At 53.0% G+C, this 20,927-nt stretch overlaps 1 protein-coding gene across 10 annotated transcripts in view; it reads left to right on the top strand.

Moving 5' to 3' along the window:
- ATP6V1C2 (ATPase H+ transporting V1 subunit C2) overlaps positions 1-20,785 on the top strand; it is an 83,109-nt gene extending 62,324 nt beyond the window's left edge. For 8 of the 10 annotated variants that reach the window (XM_043469357.1, XM_043469358.1, XM_043469353.1 and 5 more), the window contains 10 exons: positions 890-984; positions 7,477-7,568; positions 8,641-8,739; positions 9,317-9,385; positions 11,518-11,610; positions 11,727-11,820; positions 14,282-14,419; positions 15,253-15,350; positions 20,113-20,245; positions 20,506-20,785. In XM_043469357.1, the coding sequence (XP_043325292.1) occupies positions 890-984; positions 7,477-7,568; positions 8,641-8,739; positions 9,317-9,385; positions 11,518-11,610; positions 11,727-11,820; positions 14,282-14,419; positions 15,253-15,350; positions 20,113-20,245; positions 20,506-20,595 (1,001 nt within the window). In that variant the 3' untranslated portion in view covers positions 20,596-20,785. The remainder of the gene's footprint in view (positions 1-889; positions 985-7,476; positions 7,569-8,640; positions 8,740-9,316; positions 9,386-11,517; positions 11,611-11,726; positions 11,821-14,281; positions 14,420-15,252; positions 15,351-20,112; positions 20,246-20,505) is intronic. The other 2 variants (XM_043469350.1, XM_043469349.1) reach the window with 1 other exon arrangement.
- Positions 20,786-20,927: the final 142 nt, after the last annotated feature.

The raw sequence follows: 20,927 nt of genomic DNA, 5'->3' as shown, positions 1-20,927 counted from the left end.
CCTCTGTGCCCCCACTTCTCAGGTAAGGAGACTGAGGTGCAAACAGTTTGGTTACTAACATGTTTCGGTGCCCCACCGCCCCCAGCACTGACCTCCAAACCCCTTCCTCTGCCCTCAGCTCGTTAGAGACAATCGCAAACACCCTGGGCATGCAAGGTTTAGTTTGCTTTTGAAGAAAGTTAGGAAAGCAGGAAATTTGTTGAAAAGACACTGATTGGTTCTTCTGACTGTAGACTTTATACAAAGGAGATACCCTGACAAAAGCACGTCTGTGCCAAGTGGTGAAAGCCACATACGCGAACGCTAGTATTTTGTTAACGTTGAAAATGCCTTCGTTAAAGCAGACATATGTGGCGCTGGCCTGTCTAGTGCTGGGCATGGGAGGCAGGAAGATTGCTCATCTGCTGGGTGGCTGGCACCCATGACAGGCTGTGTGGTTTGCGGGGGGTGGCTTGAGGCTCTCTGGCATGCCTTTGGGATACTTCAAGCCAATAACTCAGCAGCAGGCATGGCCGAACCTACTGAAAAGGGCGGGGAATTCTCCCAGTGTCTTGAGTTTCTCCTGACTTGGGGTCCATCTCCTGGGAAGGCAGGGCCTCTCACGCAGGGCTCTGGGGTAGCTGTCTGGGTTTGAGTTTGGACACAGGAGCCCACCCTTACAGCATCCTGGGGACTGTGGTGGGCTTTTCTGAGGGGCTTAGGAGCTGCCTGCAGGCCTGGCTGGTGGCTGGCCTGGCCTCTGCTCTCCCAGAGAGGAGGGAGCCCCGAATCTGTCCTTCAGTTTCTCTAATTCCTTGGTTTAAGTGGGGACATTGGCCCGGGCATGGCACCTGGGTCTCAGGAGAGACGGGAAGCCCACTGTCTGCTGAGATGTGTCTGTCTCTTGCAGTTGACCTAACGTCCTTTGTGACCCACTTCGAATGGGACATGGCCAAATATCCTGCAAAGCAGCCGCTGGTGAGCGTGGTGGACACTCTGGCAAAGGTACGAGGAGGGTCTTCTCTCCAGCCGGGTTACCTTTCTGTGACCCTGACAGTCTGGGGACATTGGGGTGGAATCTACATGGCCTTTGGACCCCGGCAAAGCAGGGAGGCACTTCCCAGGATGCCAGAGGCGGGAGGCGGGGTGGGGTTCAGGACACCCTGGAAACAGGTTGATGACCACCTGCCCCCCATACCTCTTCCAGAGTTACTTGCTCAGTCACATCTGACTCTTTGTAACCCCATGGACTGTTGCCCACCAGGCTTCTCTGTCCATGGGATTCTCCAGGCAAGAATACTGGAGTTGGTTGCCATTCCCTTCTCCAGGGGATCTTCCCAACCCAGGGATCGAACCTGGGTCTCCTGCATTGCAGACAGATTCTTTACCATCTCAACCACCAGGGAAGCCATATATACCTCTTCCAAAGTGAAAGTTGCTCAGTCATGTCCGACTCTTTGCAACGCCATGGACTATACAGTCCATGGAACTCTCCAGGCCAGAATACCTCTTTCAAACCTACCACTCGACAGGGTGGCTTCATCTTACAGGACACTCCCCTCCAGGGGCACTCTGAGCCCCAAGTGTTCTGACCCCAGACCCTGGAGTCCGTTCACTGTGCCCCCCTTTGAAAGATGCTGATGGAGAAGTCAGCCCCTTCCTGACACCCCTACCGCCAGGGTGATTGTTGACTTAGCAAAAATTATCAGCTTCAGTGGAGAATTGGGCTTAGGAGCCCAAACTCCTGCAAGGCATCGCCCAGCGTGCCACCCCTGATGACACCGGGGAGCCGGTAAGCCCTGGCCTCATGATTCAGCCCTCTCAGTGAGCCTTTGTCTCTAACTTCTGCTCCATGAATGAAAGTATCAAGGTGGAGCCCTCTGGGGACATCAAGGGTGTCTCCCGGCGTGTTGACTCCTGTTGCCTCCCTGAGGGGGGGCACTGATGAACATTCTGAGATTTAGCCCGATGGTTTATGACCGCTGTCCCACCTCCCTCCACGACACACGGAGCCCCTCATATGTCACCTGAGGCCCACCAGGTGTGTCTGGGCGGGTCGGGTATAAGAGATGGGTCTCAGGATCCACCCCTCTGTGGGTCTGCTGCTGGCAGGCTGGTGCTCCAGCCGGTGTCTCTGGGAACGAGGGCGGGGCCTGAAGTCTCTGGAACCTGGTGCGGCTCATTGGGCACCCCTTACATCACAGAGGCCCCAGCCCATCCTGGGACAGTTGGGCAGTGATTCTAAAAGGCCCTTCAAGGAGCAGCTCTGAGAGCACCCGTGCCAGGTATGGCATCCTGGGGGACATTGTGCACCTCCACCCCCAAGCTGGAAGCACGCGCTGGTGTTCGGGGCTGGTCACTCCCTGCCCTGCCACTGCTGAGGCCAGGCCGAGCCAGGCAGCATGGCCAGAGCTGTGCTCGTCGTCAACTGGGGATGACGCTGGCTGGCGTGGCTGTCCCGGGGACACAGGCAGTGATGAGGGCTCCCGGAGCACATCGGGGCGTCAGCTGATTGGGGAGCCATTGTAGAGGACAGAACCTGGCCTCTCTCTCTCTCCCCTGGGGGGCCCAGAGAGTGACCATGGCAGAAAAGCAGGGTGGGGAGGCAAGCCCTGGTTTGAAAGCACTCGCTATATGCGTAGAACTTTTCCTTCCCACACACCCTCGTGGGCAGGTATCACCTTCCCTGATTTCAGGTGGGGAGGTTGGCTGAGAGGTGGCGTGGCATCCCCTGGGCCCTGCAGGGGCTGAAGTAGTGCCCTGGGAGGGGGATGAAGGTCTCAGGTGTGTGCCTGGCACCACTTCCCGAGGCAGCCCTGAGATGGCTCCACTGATGGGCAGAGGGTCTGGGTATCAGCTTCCTCACCCTGTGTCTCCCCCAGGAGTACTGGAGTGATGCCCTCAGCACTGGCTCAGGCCTGTTCCCCCAGTGGGAAATGCAAATCAGTTAACTAGAGATATCCTGGTCAGAGAAACTCCCTTCTAAAATGACCAGTGTCTTCTGGGTGTCCAAGCAGGTCTCCCCACCCAGGAGGTGCCCCATGCTGACACGGGCAGGGCTGGGCCCCCAACCCTCCCGAGAGCTGGAAACTGAGCCCACCTGCCTGCATTAATGCAAAGGAGCAAGGATGGGGGCCCGGCCAGTGCCTGCGTCCATCTCTGTGGGCTGGTTCACACTGAAGTTCTTAAAAGGCTTCTAGATCTTTACCGGCCTACAGTAAATAGCAAAGTTTCTTTCTTTGCCGTATGCGTGTCCACAGTGGTTAGTGGGGGCCTGCTCCTTGTCCACTCACTCAGGGCGCTGGCTCCCGGTACCTCCACCACCTGAAGCATCCCTATGCAGGGAGGTACATGGGGTCTCAAGGCTCTGCCTGGCACACATGCCTTTGGTGGTGGGGAGTGCACGCCAGCCAGAGGCCAGAAGGAGCAAGGTTGGGACTGTTTGGTCCTGGACACATTCTCGAAGCACCGCCAAGTGCCGGCCACTCTGTCCAGAATTGCAGAGTTGACCCAGATGCAGGCCCACCCTCGAGGGGCTCAGTCTGCTGGAGAAAGGACTCACCTTCCTGGGTAACCTGCTCCGTGGCACTGAGCTCAGAGAAGTTCAGCTGACACCAGGTATTACAGCCAGAGCAGGTGGGCACCTGAGGCCAGGCACCCAGGGAACTGGGTCTTGGCCTCGGTGATCTCATTTCCCTGCCCATCGAGGAGGGGAACTCGGATGCGCTCCTGAAACTTCCAGAACAAGGGACATCTCCCTATGGTCAGACTGATGACCTCTCTCCAAACTGAGAAGAGCCTTCTTCCCTGTGCAGAGCATGAAGGGGCTACCTGGGGCACAGCTGAGCCTGGAGACCTGGACGCTGGTCAGGGCTCGGCCACACTGGGTGCTTAGAGGGGTCAGGATGAGGGTCAGACAGAATTGACCTCCAACAGAACCTGAGGGACACAAGCCTCTTATCCTTCTCCATCAGAGGGCAGAAAGAATGACTACCACAATCACAGAAAACTAACCAAACTGATCACATAAATCACAGCCGTGTCCAACTCAATGAAACTATGAGCCATGCTGTGTAGGGCCACCCAAGACGGACGGGTCATGGTGGAGAATTCTGACAAAACATGGCCCACTGGAGAAGGGAATGGCAAACCACTTCAGTATTCTTGCCTGGAGAACCCCATGAATAGTATGAAAAGGCAAAAAGATAGGACACTGAAAGATGAACTCCCCAGGTCGATAGGTGCCCAATATGTGACTGGAGATCAGTGGAGAAATAACTCCAGTAAGAATGAAGAAACAGACCCAAAGCAAAAACAACACCCCGTTGTGGATGTGACTGGTGATATAAGTAAGGTCCAATCCTATAAAGAACAATATTGCATAGGAACCTGGAATGTTAGGTCCATGAATCAAGGTATTTGGAAGTGGTCAAATAGGAGATGGCAAGAGTCAACATCGACATTTTAGGAATCTGAACTAAAATGGACTGGAATGGGTGAATTTAACTCAGATGACCATTATATCTACTATTGTGGGCAGGAATCCCTTAGAAGAAATGGAGTAGCCCTCATAGTCAACAAAAGAGTCCAAAATGCAGTACTTGGGTGCAATCTCAAAAATGACAGAATGATCTCTGTTCATTTTCAAGGCAAACCATTCAATATCACAGTAATCCAAGTTTATGCCGCAGCTACCAATGGCGAAGAAGCTGAAGTTGAATGGTTCTATGAAGGCATACAAGACCTTCTAGAACTAACACAGAAAAAAAGATGTCCTTTTCATCATAGGGGACTGGAATGCAAAAGTAGTAAGTCAAGAGATACCTGGAGTAACAGGCAAATTTGGCCTTGGAGTACAGAATGAAGCAGGGCAAATGCTAATAGAGTTTTGCCAAGAGAACTCACTGGTCATAACAAACACCCTCTTCCAACAACACAAGAGATGACTCTACACATGGATATCACCAGATGGTTGACACCGAAATCAGATTGATTATATTTTTTGCAGCTGAAGATGGAGAGGCGCTATACAGTCAGCAAAAACAAGATCGGGAGCTGACTGTAGTTCAGATCATGAACTCCTTATTGAAATTCAAACTTGAATTGAAGAAATTAGGGAAAACCACTAGACGATTCAGGTATGACCTAAATCAAATCATACAGTTATACAGTGGAAGTGACAAATAGATTCAAGGGATTAGATCTGATAGAGTGGCTGAAGAACTATGGATGGAAGTTCATGACATTGTACAGGAGGTGGTGATTAAAATCATCTCCGAGAAAAAGAAATGCAAAGAGGCAAAATGGTTGTCTGAGGAGGCCTTAAAAATAGCTGAGAAAAGAAGAGAAGGTAAAGGCAAAGGAGAAAAGGAAAGATATATCCATCTGAATTCAGAGGTCCAAAGAATAGCAAGGAGAGATAAGAAAGCCTTCCTAAGTGATCAATGCAAAGAAATAGAGGAAAACAATAGGATGGAAAAGACTAGAGATCTCTTCAAGAAAATTAGAGATACCAAGGGGACATTTCAAGCAAAGATGGGCACGATAAAGGACAGAAACGGTATAGACCTAACAGAAGCAGAAGATACTAAGAAGAGGTGGCAAGAATACTCAGAAGAACTATACAGAAAAGATCTTCATGACCCAGATAACCACAAAGCTGTGATCACTCACCCAGAGCCAGACATTCTGGAATGTGAAGTCAAGTGGACCTTAAGAAGCATCACTACGAGCAAAGCTAGTGGCGGTGTTAGAATTCCAGTTGAGCTATTTCAAATCCTAAAAGATGTTGCTGTGAAAGTGCTATACTCAGTATGCCAGCAAATTTGGAAAACTCAGCAGTGGCCACAGGACTAGAAAAGGTCAGTTTTCATTCCATTCCCTAAGAAAGGCAATGCCAAAGTATGTTCAAACTACCGCATAATTGCACTCATCTCACATGCTAGCAAAGTAATGCTCAAAATTCTCCAAGCTAGGCTTCAACAGTATGTGAACCGAGAACTTCCAGATGTTCAAGATGGATTTAGAAAAGGCAGAGGAACCAGAGGTCAAATTGCCAACATCCATTGGATCATCGAAAAAACAAGAGAGTTCCAGAAAAACATATACCTCTGCTTCATTGACTACATCAAAGCCTTTGACTGTGTGGATCACAAGAAACTGGAAACTTCTGAAAGAGATTGGAATACCAGACCACCTTACCTGCCTCCTGAGAAACCTGTCAAGAAGCAATGGTTGGAACTGGACATGGAACAACAGACTGGTTCCACATTGGGAAAGGAGTTCATCAAGGCTGTATGTTGTCACCCTGCTTATTTAACTTATATGCAGAGTACATCATGCAAAATGCCAGGCTGGATGAAGCACAAGCTGGAATCAAGATTGCCGGGAGAAATATCAAATCACCTCAGATGTGCAGATGACACCACCCTTACGGCAGAAAGCAAACAAGAACTAAAGAGTCTCTTGATGAAAGTGAAAGAGGAGAGTGAAAAAGCTGGCTTAAAACTCAACATTCAGAAAACTAAGATCATGGCATCCAGTCCCATCACTTCACGGCAAATAGATTGGAAAGTAATGGAAACGGTGACAGACTTTATTTTCTTGGGCTCCAAAATCACTGCAGATATTGACTGCAGCTATGAAATTAAAAGATGCTTGCTCCTTGGAAGAAAAGCTATGACAAACCTAGATAGCATAATAAAAAGCAGAGACATTACTTTGCTGACAAAGGTCCATCTCATCAAGGCTGTGGTTTTTCTAGTAGTCATGTATGGATGTGAGAGTTGGACCTTAAAGAAAGCTGAGTGCTGAAGAATTGATGCTTTTGAACTATGGTGTTGGAGAAGATTCTTGAGAGTCCCTTGGACTGCAAGGAGATCCAACCAGTCCATCCTAAAGGAAATCGGTCCTAAATATTCATTGGAAGGACTGATGCTGAAGGTGAAACTCCAATACTTTGGCCACCTGATGCAAAGAACTGACTCATTTGAAAAGACCCTGATGTTGGGAAAGATTGAAGGCAGGAGGAGAAGGGGATGACAGAGGATGAGATGGTTGGATAGCATCACCAACTTGATCGACAAGAATTTGAGCAAGGTCCAGGAGATGATGATGGACAGGGAAGCCTGGCTTGCTGCAGTCCATGGGATGGCAGAGAGTCGGACACAACTGAGCAACTGAACTGAGAGCCTGAGGGCATGTGGAGTGGGGACCGGGGGTTGTGAGAGTACAAGAAGGGCTCGAGATAAGAACAAGACTCCACTCACTGAGTGATCCTAGAAAAGCCATTTGTATCTCAAGCCTCCTGTCTGCAACGTGGGGCTCTCTGTAGGGCCGGCATGCTGGCAGTCTGCAAAAGCAGAAGGGAGAAAAATGTAAGCCTTTCCAGCAAATGGGCAGGGTGCAGTGTTTTTCCTTAACTGCCCCAGGAGCAATATGTGGCAATTTTGAAAAGTTCGACCAACTTTTTAAATTCTCTTTTGCTTTTCCAACTAGCAACTGGCACAGATCGAGACAGACCTGAAGTCCCGAACGGCTGCCTATAACACTCTGAAGACAAACCTAGAGAATCTGGAGAAGAAATCCATGTGAGTATTCGGGCTCCGAGATCCTGGTGGCCTCAGGGCCTGGCTGAGTTGGGGTCCAAGCTAGGCTTATACATGCACGTTTGAGATCGCTGGTTGAGCCAAGGTCTGTGTCTGTCTGTGTCTGAGCGGTCAGGCCAGAGGCACTGGTGCATGTTCACAAGCTATGTGCTGGGTGGGGATGTCAGCAGTGGCAGTGGTTGATCCTTTGAGCACATACACTGAGTGAAGGAGATGAGGGTGAAGTGGGTCAGTGTCTACCTCCCTCTTCTGTTCATTCTTTCGAGCAATGGGTGTTTTTTTGGCCACACCTTGCATCTTGTGGGATCTTAGTTCCCTGGCCAGGGACTGAACCCAGGCCACTACAGTGAAAGTGCAGAGTCCTAACCACTGGAACCACCAGTTTGAGCAAACTCCAAGAGATAGTGAAGGACAGGGAAGCTTGGAGTGCTTCAGTTCATGGGGTCACAAACAGTCGGACACGACTGAGCAACTGAACAACTATGCACTGATACTACAGAGAATCTCAAGAACTATAATTTTGGCTCAATTGCTGGTACAACACCCTTGGCCCCTGTTCTAGAAAATACCATGACCTCAATAAGACTAGGCTCCACTGGACACACATGCAAAGCTGTTTCAGGTGAATGTCTCCTGGCTGCTGGACCGACAAGGCTTGTAATGTGAAACGGAGCCCTCACCGGGGCTGTGTTTGCCCAGCACAGCCCAGGTGGCATCTTGAGCCAGCCACTGTGTGGCCACTTGTGTAACTTAAGCTGCCTGCCACCAGCGATCCCCTCCCAACAGCCGGTGGCTTGTGCCAGGGCAGTGCAGGCAGCCAAAGTGTTGAATTCAGCTCGGGCAACTGGTGATAGCACCTGAGGTCCTGCCAGTTACTGCAGTTCTGGCCGCCCAGACACAAAGCTGGGGGACACTTGACCCAGGGTCCCCACCCCTCCCTGGGGAGTGTCCCAGGCCTTCCTGTCCCCCGCTGCCCTGGGTGTTATGGGTGTGCCCAGGGGTGCCTCCGTGTGCCTTTCTGCTGACCCCACCTCTTTGTCCCCCGCGAATCCAGGGGAAACCTCTTCACTCGGACCCTGAGCGACATTGTGAGCAAAGAAGACTTTGTGCTGGATTCCGAGTACCTGATCACACTGTTGGTCATTGTCCCCAAGTAAGCGGGCCAGGGGGAGAGGGGAGTTGGGGGTTTCTGGCTAGGTTGGTGATCACAAAGGAAATCGTCCTGCCCAGTGGAGAGGAAGGGAGAGCCCACCATGGTCAGATCCCGGGGCCCTAAATGGCAGCTGTGGAGTTGGTTTCAGGAGCAGGTGATAGAGCTTGTGGCAGTCACAGTGACAGGAGCGGCCATTTCTCAGACATCCATCCACTGTTGTCAGATGCCATACACAGGAGGCATCTCACACACGCCTGGGGGCTGTTACTGTTCCCTTGTCCTGAGACCAGAGAGCTCAGCTGGCCTGCCCAAGGTCACACAGGCCTGGGGTTAGAGCTCCCAGCCAGAGTCTCCACTGAGTCCTTCCCATGGGCCCCTCCCTGCTGCCTGGGGCCTCCTGGGGAGGTGAGCATTCCAATGCCCATGGCAGGGCCTCGGGGGATGTTTGGGGCGCTGACTGGCCCTCAGCCCTGCTCCCCCTCGTCCCTCAGGGAAAAGGGCACGCAGTTTCCTAGGCTTTCAGGACACCTCACAACCTTTTCTGCAAAAATCATTGAATGATTCTGTACTCTTGCAGACCAAGTTACGTACAATGGCAGAAAACCTACGAATCCCTCTCAGACATGGTCGTCCCACGGTCAACCAAGTAAGTGAGGCCTCAGGTCCTGGGTTTGGGGGGCCATGTATGGGCACTCTGAGACACCCAGCCACCAAACATACCCCAGAGGTGCAAGGGCCCTCAGCCATCCACACACGTGCGTTCACAGCCACACACTCAGCCACAGGCCAGACTCCCTCCATCTTTCAGAAGTCTGCTCCCTTGCTGTCTCCTCCAGGAAGCCCTCCCTGACTGCCTTCTGGCCCTCAGCACTTGCAAGGCAGCACTGTGTTCCGCATGCTCATCTTGGCCTGATTCTTCCCCACCTGAGGGTCAAGCAAGGGCCTGGCCGTGATGGCCGCAGAGCACGAGCAGGGAAGGAAGAGTCTTGGCATGTGGCCTGCTGGGGTCAGAGCAGGAGCGGCCAGTGAGGGCTGGAAAAGTGACTTAGAAGGGATGGAGGAACATGTTCGACCCATGAGTGCCACCCAGTGGGGAAAACCAACGATTTAGCGCTGCAGGCAGGAGCAAGCATAGATCTCACTGTACGATGTGAAGTGGAGAGAAAGTCATAGAAGGGGACACACAGCACAAAGGCATTTATTATTTAAGATCTCCAAATGGACAGAACCAGATGGCATGTGACTTGAGAGGTGCAGGTGCACGGATCACGGGGTATTTGAGGATGAGAAATGCCGAACAGCACAGCGATGACCTGGGGTGGGCAGCAGGGTGCAGTTGGGAGGGCACGTGAGTCTTCAATTGTATGAAAATTATTCTATGTCTTAAGCTTGATGGGGGAGGGGATCCATGGATATTTGTCATTCTCTCTACCTTTCCCTGTGTCTGAAATAGCTTGTCATTTGAAATGATTTGACAGTGAGTCTTGTGGCTCAGACGGTAAAGAATTCAACTGTAGTGCAGGAGACCTGGGTTCGATCCCTGCGTTGGGAAGATCCCCTGGAGAAGGGAATGGCAACCCACTCCAGTACTGTTGCCTGGAGAATCCCATGGCCAGAGAAGCCTGGCGGGCTGCAGTTCACGGGGTCGCAAAGAGTCGGATAAGACTGAGCAACTAACACGCACACGGAGCTCAGCGTGGGGGCAGCCTTGCCCACTCCCATCCCAGCCCAGAGGCCTCTGGCCTGGCACCTGCTGCAGGGCTGGCTCTCCATGGGTCACAGGCTCTCAAGCGATAGCAATCAAGAACTAAACTGAAGGGTGCGGGGAACAGGACAGTCACAGCCTGAGGTCACAAGGGGAGGCTGGAGGAGTGAGCCGGGGGCAGTGTACCCGCAGGAGGTGGAGGAGGGGGTGCAGGCTGGCAGAGGAACTGCCCTCAAAGCTGGCCTGCTGGGCTGGAATGTTCACTTTTCTCCAGGGCTGGCTGTCCGTGGCCACATGAAGGGAGAGGCTGCTACCAGAGGTGGCTTGGCTTCGCAGATTAGAACCCCCAGGCCCTTCATTGTCAGGGGGTACCTGTGAGCCTGCTGAGATGACTGTGGAAAGGTTCCTGGAACCTGGGTCAGCCCTGATGGGTGGCTTGGAGAAGCAGGAAAGGTGACCCGAAACCCTGCCCAGGCCCATGGTCAGGTCATGTGGTCAGCAGGATGCCAAGGCCCTTAGAGTAGGGGTCCCAGTGACCACAGCACTCCTACACAGGGTGTGCCAGGGAGGCCGTGTCTAATTAGAACAGTGTGACACTGGACTTGAAATGCCCATTGTGGGATGGTTTTTACCAATGGGAACTCCGCCCTGCTTCATTGCACCGTGGCATTCGAGAGCTGGGCACTTGCTATGCATGCCAGGTGATTGAGATCCATGATCAGCTGGCTGGCTCTTGGCCGGTTCATGTCCGGACCACCAACCCAGATCTGCTCAAGAATCCAGCGTTTTCCTCCAGGGCCTGTGTTCAGATCAGCCGCAGGCCCCTACAGCTCTAGCCTGGAGGGTGAGTGAAAAGAGCTCGAGTTAGGCTGCTGACAACACTCTGCCTGGAGTTAGGACACAGGAAGGGTTGTCCTTTGTTCGATGCCCTCGCTCCTTCCAGGGCCGCTGCTCCTGGACCACCGGGCTCCCCCTGGCAGCCACCTACCGCCCCCAGGGAGTCGATGGACTCTTTCCGGGCCAGCTCAGGGGCCTGGTGGTGCATCCAGTGAACAAGACCTTCTCTCCAACAGGTTGATCGCTGAGGACAAGGAGGGCGGCCTCTTCACCGTGACTCTGTTTCGAAAAGTGATCGATGATTTCAAAACCAAAGCCAAAGAGAATAAGTAAGGGCCAGCCTTGGTGGGTTTTCCCTGAGTTTGGTTCGTCTGCCCTTGGAGGGGGTGATTTCTGGCCCGACTGGAAGCTTCTTAGCCACAGCCACTTGTTTGCTTGTTTTAAGGTTCACTGTACGAGAATTTTACTATGATGAAAAAGAAATTAAAAGGGAAAGGGAAGAGATGACCCGATTGCTGTCAGATAAGAAGCAACAATATGTGAGTATATGATACTGGCCGGGAGGGTCCTCAGGAAGGTTCTGGGTGGTCCCCACCCCACCACAACGCCACCCTACCTCTCACCCCTGCAGCACAGGCCTGGAGCAGAAGGGCCCTGCCCAGTCCCCACCCCACAGTGCCCTTCATCCCCCTCCCCCCGGTGCACACCCCCAGGGATGTGTCCTGAGGGCCTGCTGGAGCAGGTCTGGGGGACAGTGACAAGCAGGGTAACCCGGAGGTGGCACGTGAGCCCTGCAGCAGGAGATCTCACCGAGCCAGGCCCTGCCCCCCGGGAAGGGACTCCGGGCTCCGTCCTGGGGATGAGAAAGTGAGGCTCTGAGAGCCCCCGGAGGGCGGGCGAGGCTGTTGGCACTTCAGGCAGCAGTGCGTGTGCTAAGAGCGGCCACCAGCTTGCAGAGTGCAGCCAGCAGTCACCCGAAGCCCTGGCCTGCGTGACCTCCAGGAGGGACGTGACCAGTCACAAGCACCTGTATTTACCTCCCCCAGGCTTTTAGCAAAGAGTGGGTGCTTCTCCCAGAAACTTCCGACCGCTGCCACTCAGAACCTTCTCCTGTGTGAGGGCAGCTGAGCTCAAGGGGGGAGAAAAACAGGTTTTCATTGTTGACGTGTGAGCGGTGCGGCCGTGACTCTGTAAAATGGGTGCATTCTGGACACGGCCACCCCCAGCTCGGAGCGAGCCTGAGCCCCGTGGGATGTTTTCAGGTCCCCTCCCCCACTGGCCCCACCAGGGAGGGTTCTCAGAGAAGCTTCCAGTTCGGCCCCTAGTGTCGAGAGGAGGGAGGAGGGGGAGGTCCAGTGTGTAAACACGAGGCTACATATGTGTTTGGGTGACGTGTGAGTGCTTCCCATGGGCCGTGTGTTTACCCAGGGCCTCCTGCGGTCTCAGGCTGGGCCTTCTGCCTGTCCCACCTGACCTCTCTGGTCAGTGACCTTTGCGGAGGGACAGCAGACACACGGCCTCCAAGTGAGAACCAGGCTCAGAGCCCCCCAGAATGGGGCCCCCCGATGCCCACCGGATCAAGCCATCCTTCTTTGAGGAGGAAATGGAAGCTGATGACATAGAAGTACCTGTGGGGATTTCAGCCCCTCTCCCCTGGAGGCGGGCATAGCTACCTGCTCCGGTATTCTTGCCTGGAGAATCCCGTGGACTGAGGAGCCTGGGGGACTACCATACATAGGGTCTCACAGAGTCGGACACGGCTGAAGCGACTTAGCACAGACGCCCTTTGAGGAGAAAGGCACGAACACATACAACAAGGGAACGCACACGGGCTCCAGCCAAGGCTCCAGGGCTTGGCGCCCCTTCCTGAGGCTAAGGACTGAGCTGGAGCCCTAAGCCCCTTGTCTCAGACCCCACTCACCGGCGGAAAGGATGATCACCAGCAGGAGCTAAGGTCCAAAGAGTGTTGTCCTTTACCCCAGCTCACCCGAAACCAAAATAACCCAAGGACGTTCAAGCCCTCTCTCTAGCTGAGGCCTTTGCCCGCTTGCTTCAGTCCTGGCCCCAGACCCCCATGGCGTCTCTGGAGGGGGCTTGATGGTAGCACCTTTCACGGGTGTCCGAGGCCTTTGGCACCCATCTCCAAGCTGGCACAGACCCCCCCTGGAGATCGTAGTGATACACCCAAACCTGACGCCTGCACCTCCGTCTCAGGTTGCTCACTGGCGCTTTTTCACATGGTGTAGACTTTGGCACCCCTGGCTGCCCCGGGGAGCCCTGCCCAGTCTCCCTGGAGGGGGAACCGGAGCCCCGAAGCCCTGGAGCCACACTGAAACATTTAGTTCCTTGTGACGCTCTTGGGGAGCCCCCGCGAGCAGGGTCAGCTGGGGTCAGCTCTACCCCAGCTTAAAAATCTCTTCCTGCCTTTAGCCTTCTTTGAGGTGAGACCAGCGTCCTGCGTCCCTGTCATTAGCTTGTTAACTGGAGGGGCCAGGCTGGGTCCCGGGTTTCAGCCCCCTTTGAGAATACAGCCCGGGATTTTCCTGGGCTTTGCCCCTGTTTGCACAGGAAGATGTTAAAGGATGCTTGGCTCATTTTCTGCCTGCAACATGCCTAAGTGCACTCCGATTGCCAAGGAGGCAATTGTGGGCTGGCCTTGGGGGAGACACCCTGACGGAGCCCACACAGTCCGGCACGTGGAGCTGGTCGATGCCAATGTGGGAAAGCTCCTGGCCAGGCCGAGGGAGGGGCTGTGGACTCTGCCCCTGGAATACAGAATCCTGGGTCTCTAATGCCCTCTGCCACCCCCCCCCCATCCTATCCCACCCCCAGGGGGCCAAGGGCATCATCTCTCCCTCCAGTCCAACCAGCACGCAAGTCCACGGGCGGTGGGCCGGCATTCCTGAGTCGCCAAACACGTGCTTTTCAAGCCGTGAGAATGATTTCTGTTTTGTGATGCCTGTTTGCTGAAAGATTAATAAATCATTTCTGTGCCCTTAGCAAACTTCCTGTGTTGCTCTTAAAAAGGGATCATCCACCTTCCCGGACCACAAGGTTAAGGTAACCCCGCTAGGGAACCCCGATAGGCCCGCTGCGGGGCAGAGCGACAGAGAGAGAGAGAGTGAGGGTGAGGGTGAGGTAAGCAACCCCCCCGGGAGCCCTGGGGTTCCCTGGCTCGCATGTCCTCGCCCGCCCGCGCAGGCACCTTTGGGAGAAAACAAATCCTCGCCTTTCCTGTTACCTACTGTGGCTTTCAAGGTCTTAAATTCAAGGACCCCCAGAATCACGCTTCCTCCTGATCTGCAGGGCCTCTTGGGAGCTGCCCTTCCCTCCCCCAGCAGTGATGGGTGCTTGCTGGCCAGGGTGCCTTGGTTCTGGCTAGAGGTGGCTGGAGCTGGTGATGGGGCACATCCTGGCTGGGGGCGGGGGGGTGGTAGTGGTCGGGCATCTCAGTTGTCTTCCCTGGGTGCCCCGGCTGGACCCACCCCTGACCTCTGCGGACATCCGCGGAGGACAGCCACGCCAGCATTAGTGATGGCTGCTGTGGCTGAGGGGCTGAGGCCACGTGAAGTGGGGCCGTGAGGAGACCCCTGGAAGCGGTGCTGGTGGATGATGCCAGGACCTGGCAGCCGGGGGACTCCTTGGCAGCACAGTGTTAGATGGAGAAGCCTGCTAGCACCTGCGGAGAGCCCTGGGTCAGGGGCTACCCAGCCCCCTGCAGCTTGGTCGGCGGTGGCCCCGTGCGTGTGCCGGCTGGGCTGGCCCACCGAGGCACCCCGGCACCAGGCGTCCCCTGGAGAACACGCACCCGGGCCTGGCCCTGGGCCTTGTCCGACCGACCTGCTGCTTCTGCGGGCCGCTGGGCATTTCTTCTCGGCTCGGGGCTCGCTCTGTCAAAACCCACGTCCCTCTGCTGGCCGGGCGTTGGGTGGAGTGGCTGGGAGGGGTCACCGCTCTCCTGTCCTCTGCAGGGCCCGCTGCTGCGATGGCTCAAGGTCAACTTCAGCGAAGCCTTTATTGCCTGGATCCACATCAAGGCGCTGAGAGTGTTTGTGGAGTCTGTGCTCAGGTGTGTGGACGTGATGCTCTGGGGCCACCTGGCCTCTGCCACCCTCCTTCCAACCATGACCCCCCGAACCTGCCAGCCTCTGGGACATGCCCTGGCCCTCCTACCCTCTTCTTCTGCAATTCTTGGCTCTTGGCAACAGGCTTAGGGATTCCTGACTCGAACAAACCGTCCCTCAGTCCTGAGGCCCCTGCTGTCTGGTCCTCTGTGTCTTTCCTGCCAGGCTGGCGTCTTGCTCCCCCCACCCACTCTGTGCAGCCCTCCAGGGCCCAGTGGCTCCTGCAAGAAACACCAGCACTGTCTCCATCCTTGACTTTTGAGGCCTAGTCCTAAAAGCAGCACAAAATATGAAACCCAAATGAACCAACAACAACAAAACTTACTTTACCTCCTTTTTAACAAATGCAAAATAGGTTCACTGTTTTGTGGAAAACTTGGCAATTACAGGTTAGCACAAAGAATGAAGAAGAATCACCTGTAACTTTAACACCAAGAGGAAACACTGCTAACTCGCTGGTGTTTCTAGCATCCTTCAGGCTTTTTGAGATTGTTTTTTTTTAATTTGCAGATATGCATGATTTTTATAAAATGTTTACGAAAATGCAGTCAAGCAGGAAATATTTATTGAAGCCCATTTGAACATCTCCTGTGTCCTGAACTATTGCGGGGGGGGCGGGGTCTTGGCAGCACTGCATGTAGCTGACTGCACCCCCATTCCCAAAGCTCGGCCTGCTCTGGCCTGCAGGTCCAGTGGCCCCTTGGCCCCTCTGGGGTGGTCCTGCTGGGCCCCTTCCCTGCCTACACCGAAGGCATCCTCAGGACCCCATCCCACACCTGCCTGGTGGAGTGCCCGGCTCTCTCTTCCTTGCTCGGGCTTCCTAGGTGCCCCCTGCTATTCATTTCCCCAGAGGCTTCCCCTGGACTTCTGGCTCATCTTCCCTCCCAGTCCTTTCCTTCTGATCCTCGTATCTGCCAATGGCCTCAGGTTTCTCCCCAAACTTCAAGGCCCCCTTGGACGCCTACCTCCCCTCATCCTTACGTCCTTCCCCCTCCCTCCACATCACGGCACCCTGACAAGCCTCCATCCTGCCTTGACCCTCGCTCTCTCTCTCTTTCACCGTCTCCTTCCCAGCTGTCGCCAAAGGCTCTTTCTTGGTCCTCTGCCTCCAGCTCATCCTTCATGTGGCTGCCAATGTGGTTTTGTCCGAACACAAGCTAGGTCTGACGTGGCTCCGTGTCTTCTCTCAGACATCTCAGACCTCTGTCCTGGCAAGCATTGTGACAAGGGGCTGAAGGGCAGACTCAAGATAACCCAGAGTGTTCTAGCCATCAACAGGCCCCAGTCTGTCCCTGCTCACCTTGAAAATCATTGGCCCTCAGGCTCAGCACAGCAAAGCCTGCCATCCTTACTGGAGGCCCATTTTGCTCAAGAGCGAGGTCCAGATGGTCCACAGAGGTCCCGCATATCGTGTTTAAGCTCAATAAAATGGAGTATATGCAAAAACAATTCTATTCAAAACTATCAATGTATGGCATTTTAAAAACGTATACTTTTATTTCTCCTGAATAGTTGCAACACATCACTGCTGTTAAAAAAAAATTCAAGTTCAGAAATAGGTACTGTGGAAAGTAAGTTCCTGTCAGTTCCACCAGCCATGGATTATCCCAGTTAATGGTTTTAAGACTCTTCTTTCCCAAGTTGGTTCATTTATACTTGATGTTCTGCAACTTGATTTTTTCATCTGCTATAGTCTCATCACTATGCATAGAGATACTCAATCTTTTTTCATGATTTTTTCATATTCCATCATATAGAGAGAGCATAAGCTAAGAAAACAGATGTTAAAGCAACTTGATTAGAGCGGATGGCTACGGTTCACCTGTTACCTTGTTCCTCTGACCCCGCATTGGCCTTTGCCCTCAGTTGGCCCTTGCTCCTCTGTCTTTCCTCAGAGTTGGTTCTGTCCTTTTTCCCTACACTGGGAGCTGGAGGGGAGGGCCGGGGTGACTTGCCTCTCTGCCTGTCACCAACCCCGGAGTCAGGCAGAGAGTAGGCACTCTATGTTTGTGGGCTAAATCTCATCAAAGAGAAGTGGACCAGCCCTCAGTGGAGGAAGTGCTGGTTCATTGGCAGGCACTTAAATCACTCAAGATGAAAATGGAAACGGGCCCTGGGTGAGTGGTGGGACTGTGATGAGATTGGAGAAGCCAGCAAGGTAGCTGGGTAATTAATTAGTCTGGATCTTGGGAGAGGACTTGGTGGAGAATGGATGTTAGGGAATCACCAATAACGGTTGATGTGTTTGGATGAGCTCACCTATGGAGGGTCATTTAGAGGGTACACCAAAGGGGAGCCCAGCCTCTAAGGAGTTGGGGCAGAGAAAGCCCATGGGGATGTCAGAGGCCAGAGGAAGGAGAGATGGGTGAGTCAGGAAGCAGATGGTTAAGGCTTGACGTGTTTCTGGAATGGGACCACTGGACGTGAGCAACTAGTGACTGAAGGATGCTCCGGTGACATAGGACCCTGGATGCTCTCATAGGTGGGATGAGAGCTGGGGAATTTTTTAAAAGGGCATGATGGTGGCACGTGAGCAGGCAGGGGTGGTGACTGCGACCTTCTTAATACAGAGGGTGCAGGTGGGGGGCCCCCACTGGGGGGCCCCCACTAGGGGGCCTCAAGGGGACAGAGGCTCCTGTACTGAGTGGTCCAGAAGTGGGCAGCCTGGGGGCGGCTGGAGGAGAAAGGAGTGGGAGAGCTGACCCCCTGTTCCTGGAAGCCCTGTTCTGAGCAGAATGAAGGAGGTGTTCGAACTGACCAGGAGGGACAGCTAGCAGGGAGAGGACTGGAAGGGTCTGGAAAGAAGGTGGAAGCCCTGAAATCAAAAGGGGAGTGGGATGAGAAAGGGGCCCAGAGCGTGGAGGCTGGGTGAGGTGCAAGGAGCATTCCTGTGGCCAGTGTCTAGCTAGGGGTGTCTGTTATTCACCAGACGCAGGGGTAGCATGGTGAACAAGGAGCTCATGGGCTGGTCAGGGGAGCAGAGCTCAGCAGATGACCTCTTGGTTCAGGGGAACGGTAAGCAGCCTCCCAGAGCAACCTGGCGATGAATGTGGTGGGGTGACCGGTCGGAGGGTGGCAGAGTGATGGTCTGGCTACTGTGTCTGTGAGCTGGAATGCTGTCTCCAGACACACGTGTGCCTTGGACTCTGGATCAGTGACTGTCGCCCTTTGAGAACTGTAAAGTCTGGTGCTTGGACTTCCTTGTGGTGGGCAGGGACATCTGTGCTGGTGAGGTCGTGGGTATGCAATGGGGTCTCCATCGAGGGCACTGGGAATCGGGTGGGACGTTCAGGAGGGAAGGCAGGGTGAGAGCCACTGCTCATTCAAGCAACAGGGGCTCTCCAGGAAGCACTATGACCTTCTGCTCGTTGTCCTCTGGGTACCCGGAACTTTGATGAGATGAGACGTGAGCAAAGAAGGAATGAAGGTGTCTGCTGGGCCATCCTCTCACCCACCATCTAGCTCAGGGGCTCCTGACATTCCCTGCCAGCATCAGCAGCCCCTGTGGCCCTCTTCACCTCTCAGCTCCAGTGGGTCCCCACTCGCTCAGTGTCCTAAGGCCACGGGGCCAGGTAGGTCTTCTGCTTGGTTACAGTGAGGCAATTACAAATGGCCCTTTCATTTTACTTTTCTGTAGACCCACTAGGAGACCTCAGGACTTGAGTGAACGCTTTGCACCATTAACAGCCAGAAATGAGGACCAGGAAAGTCAGGGGCTAATTTACGGGCCTTGACTGAAATAAAAATGAAGTTAATACTAACAGGTTAGGCAGTAAAAGGGCATCTCAAGGCTAGCTTTCACATGCCTGACTCAGGAATGAAGCATGGGTGATTAAATACTGAATATCCAAGCATTTGCTCACTGGTAGTATATATATATATATATTTTAAAACACTGACCCATTACAAAATGCATGCATAATTATATAGTACTTGGTATAGACATTTTATTTTTGGTTGCACTGGGTCTTTGTTGCTGTGTGTAGGCTTCCTGTAATGGTGGAGAGCAGGGGCTACTCTCTAGTTGCAGAGCACGGGCTCTAGACCACGGGCTTCTGCAGTTGTGACACACAGCCCCTTGGCTGCTCTGTGGCACGTGGGATGTTCCTGGACCAGGGATGGAATCCATGTACCCTCCACTGACAGGCGGATTCTTATCCACTGGACCACCAAGGAATTTCCAATGTAAATACTTTGTTGAGATTAACACAATAGGAAAAGCTGCCAGCAAGTGGTTTTTACATGTACTCTGGCATCCAAAGTCCATTTAAAATCCTTTGTCCACCCAAAACTCAGCAAAAGGAATGAACAATCTTGATAAACCAGTCTGCGTGTGCTGGTCTTTCAGTGAAAAGTAAAGCCGCTAAGCTGCATTTAGACACAGGCTTTGGAGTTACAATATTTAAGTTGGATGGCCTCCTTTCAACTTAAACTCTTACCACCTGACAGTCACACATACCCAAAGGACCCCTTGGCTCTTTAGTCAAAAATGGTCACCATCAGAAGCTGTTGAGCATGTTATACAGATTTTTCTGTGCAGAAAGATCTAATAATTAGCCTCACTCCTGACCCTTGACATTCTGCTCAACTGAGTTTTCTTCTCCTAAGCTGTGTTGGCTGATTTTTCACCCTCACTAGAATTTACTGTCGGGTTCATTTTACCCATACTGGCAGTAACTCCGTTACACACTTGGTCTGCCTCAACAGGTATGGACTGCCAGTGAACTTCCAGGCGGTTCTCCTCCAGCCTCATAAGAAGTCATGCACCAAACGTTTACGAGAGGTTCTGAACTCCGTCTTCAGGCATCTGGATGAAGTTGCAGCTGCAAGTATATTGGATGTAGGTATATCATCCAGAGAAAGCTGCCTTTTACAGTAAGGTCAGCCTCTCCACATGGAGCTACTCCCCCCAAACAGTACCTGCCGCACTATTAGAAAAATCTACACTTCACAAATGTGAAAGGTTAACAAGAGATTGTGTGCTTGTGAGTTAGGGGTGGACTGTGGCAGGCAGAAATTGTGGCCAATGCCTAGAGAGCTTTCCTCACACAGAAACATAAAACCAGACGAGCTTATGCACTAATGTGACATCTTTTGCAGGCATCCGTGGAGATCCCTGGACTCCAACTCAGCACCCAAGACTACTTTCCTTACGTCTACTTCCACATCGACCTTAGTCTTCTCGATTAGAAAGATGAGCTGGTGCCGCTAAACTTGAGTATTCGTGCGAACTACTACAGATGCTTCCTTCCTTTAGCCAGAGAACAATTTTAAGTATCCTACAGAATTTAGATTTTTAGAGAAATTGCTCACGAAGATTAGTGACAGTTGTATTTATTTTTTGTAAGTTACAATAAAGAAATGTTCTCAGTCCTTTGAATTGTCTCTTCCCTTATATTCTAAGGTAATTCAAAAGTTGAGTTTTCTGAAGGTCTTACCTGAATGGGGACTTCCTATCAATTGGTAACCTGCTGCTCTATTTCATGTCTTAACGGGACACGCTGTGAAGGTTTAATAATAAC

The sequence above is a fragment of the Cervus canadensis genome, chromosome 5 (assembly GCF_019320065.1).
Source record: "Cervus canadensis isolate Bull #8, Minnesota chromosome 5, ASM1932006v1, whole genome shotgun sequence".
Classification (NCBI taxonomy): Eukaryota; Metazoa; Chordata; class Mammalia; order Artiodactyla; family Cervidae; genus Cervus; species Cervus canadensis.
The sequence above is the reverse complement of the archived record's forward strand: the minus strand, read 5'-3'. Positions and strand labels throughout refer to the sequence as shown.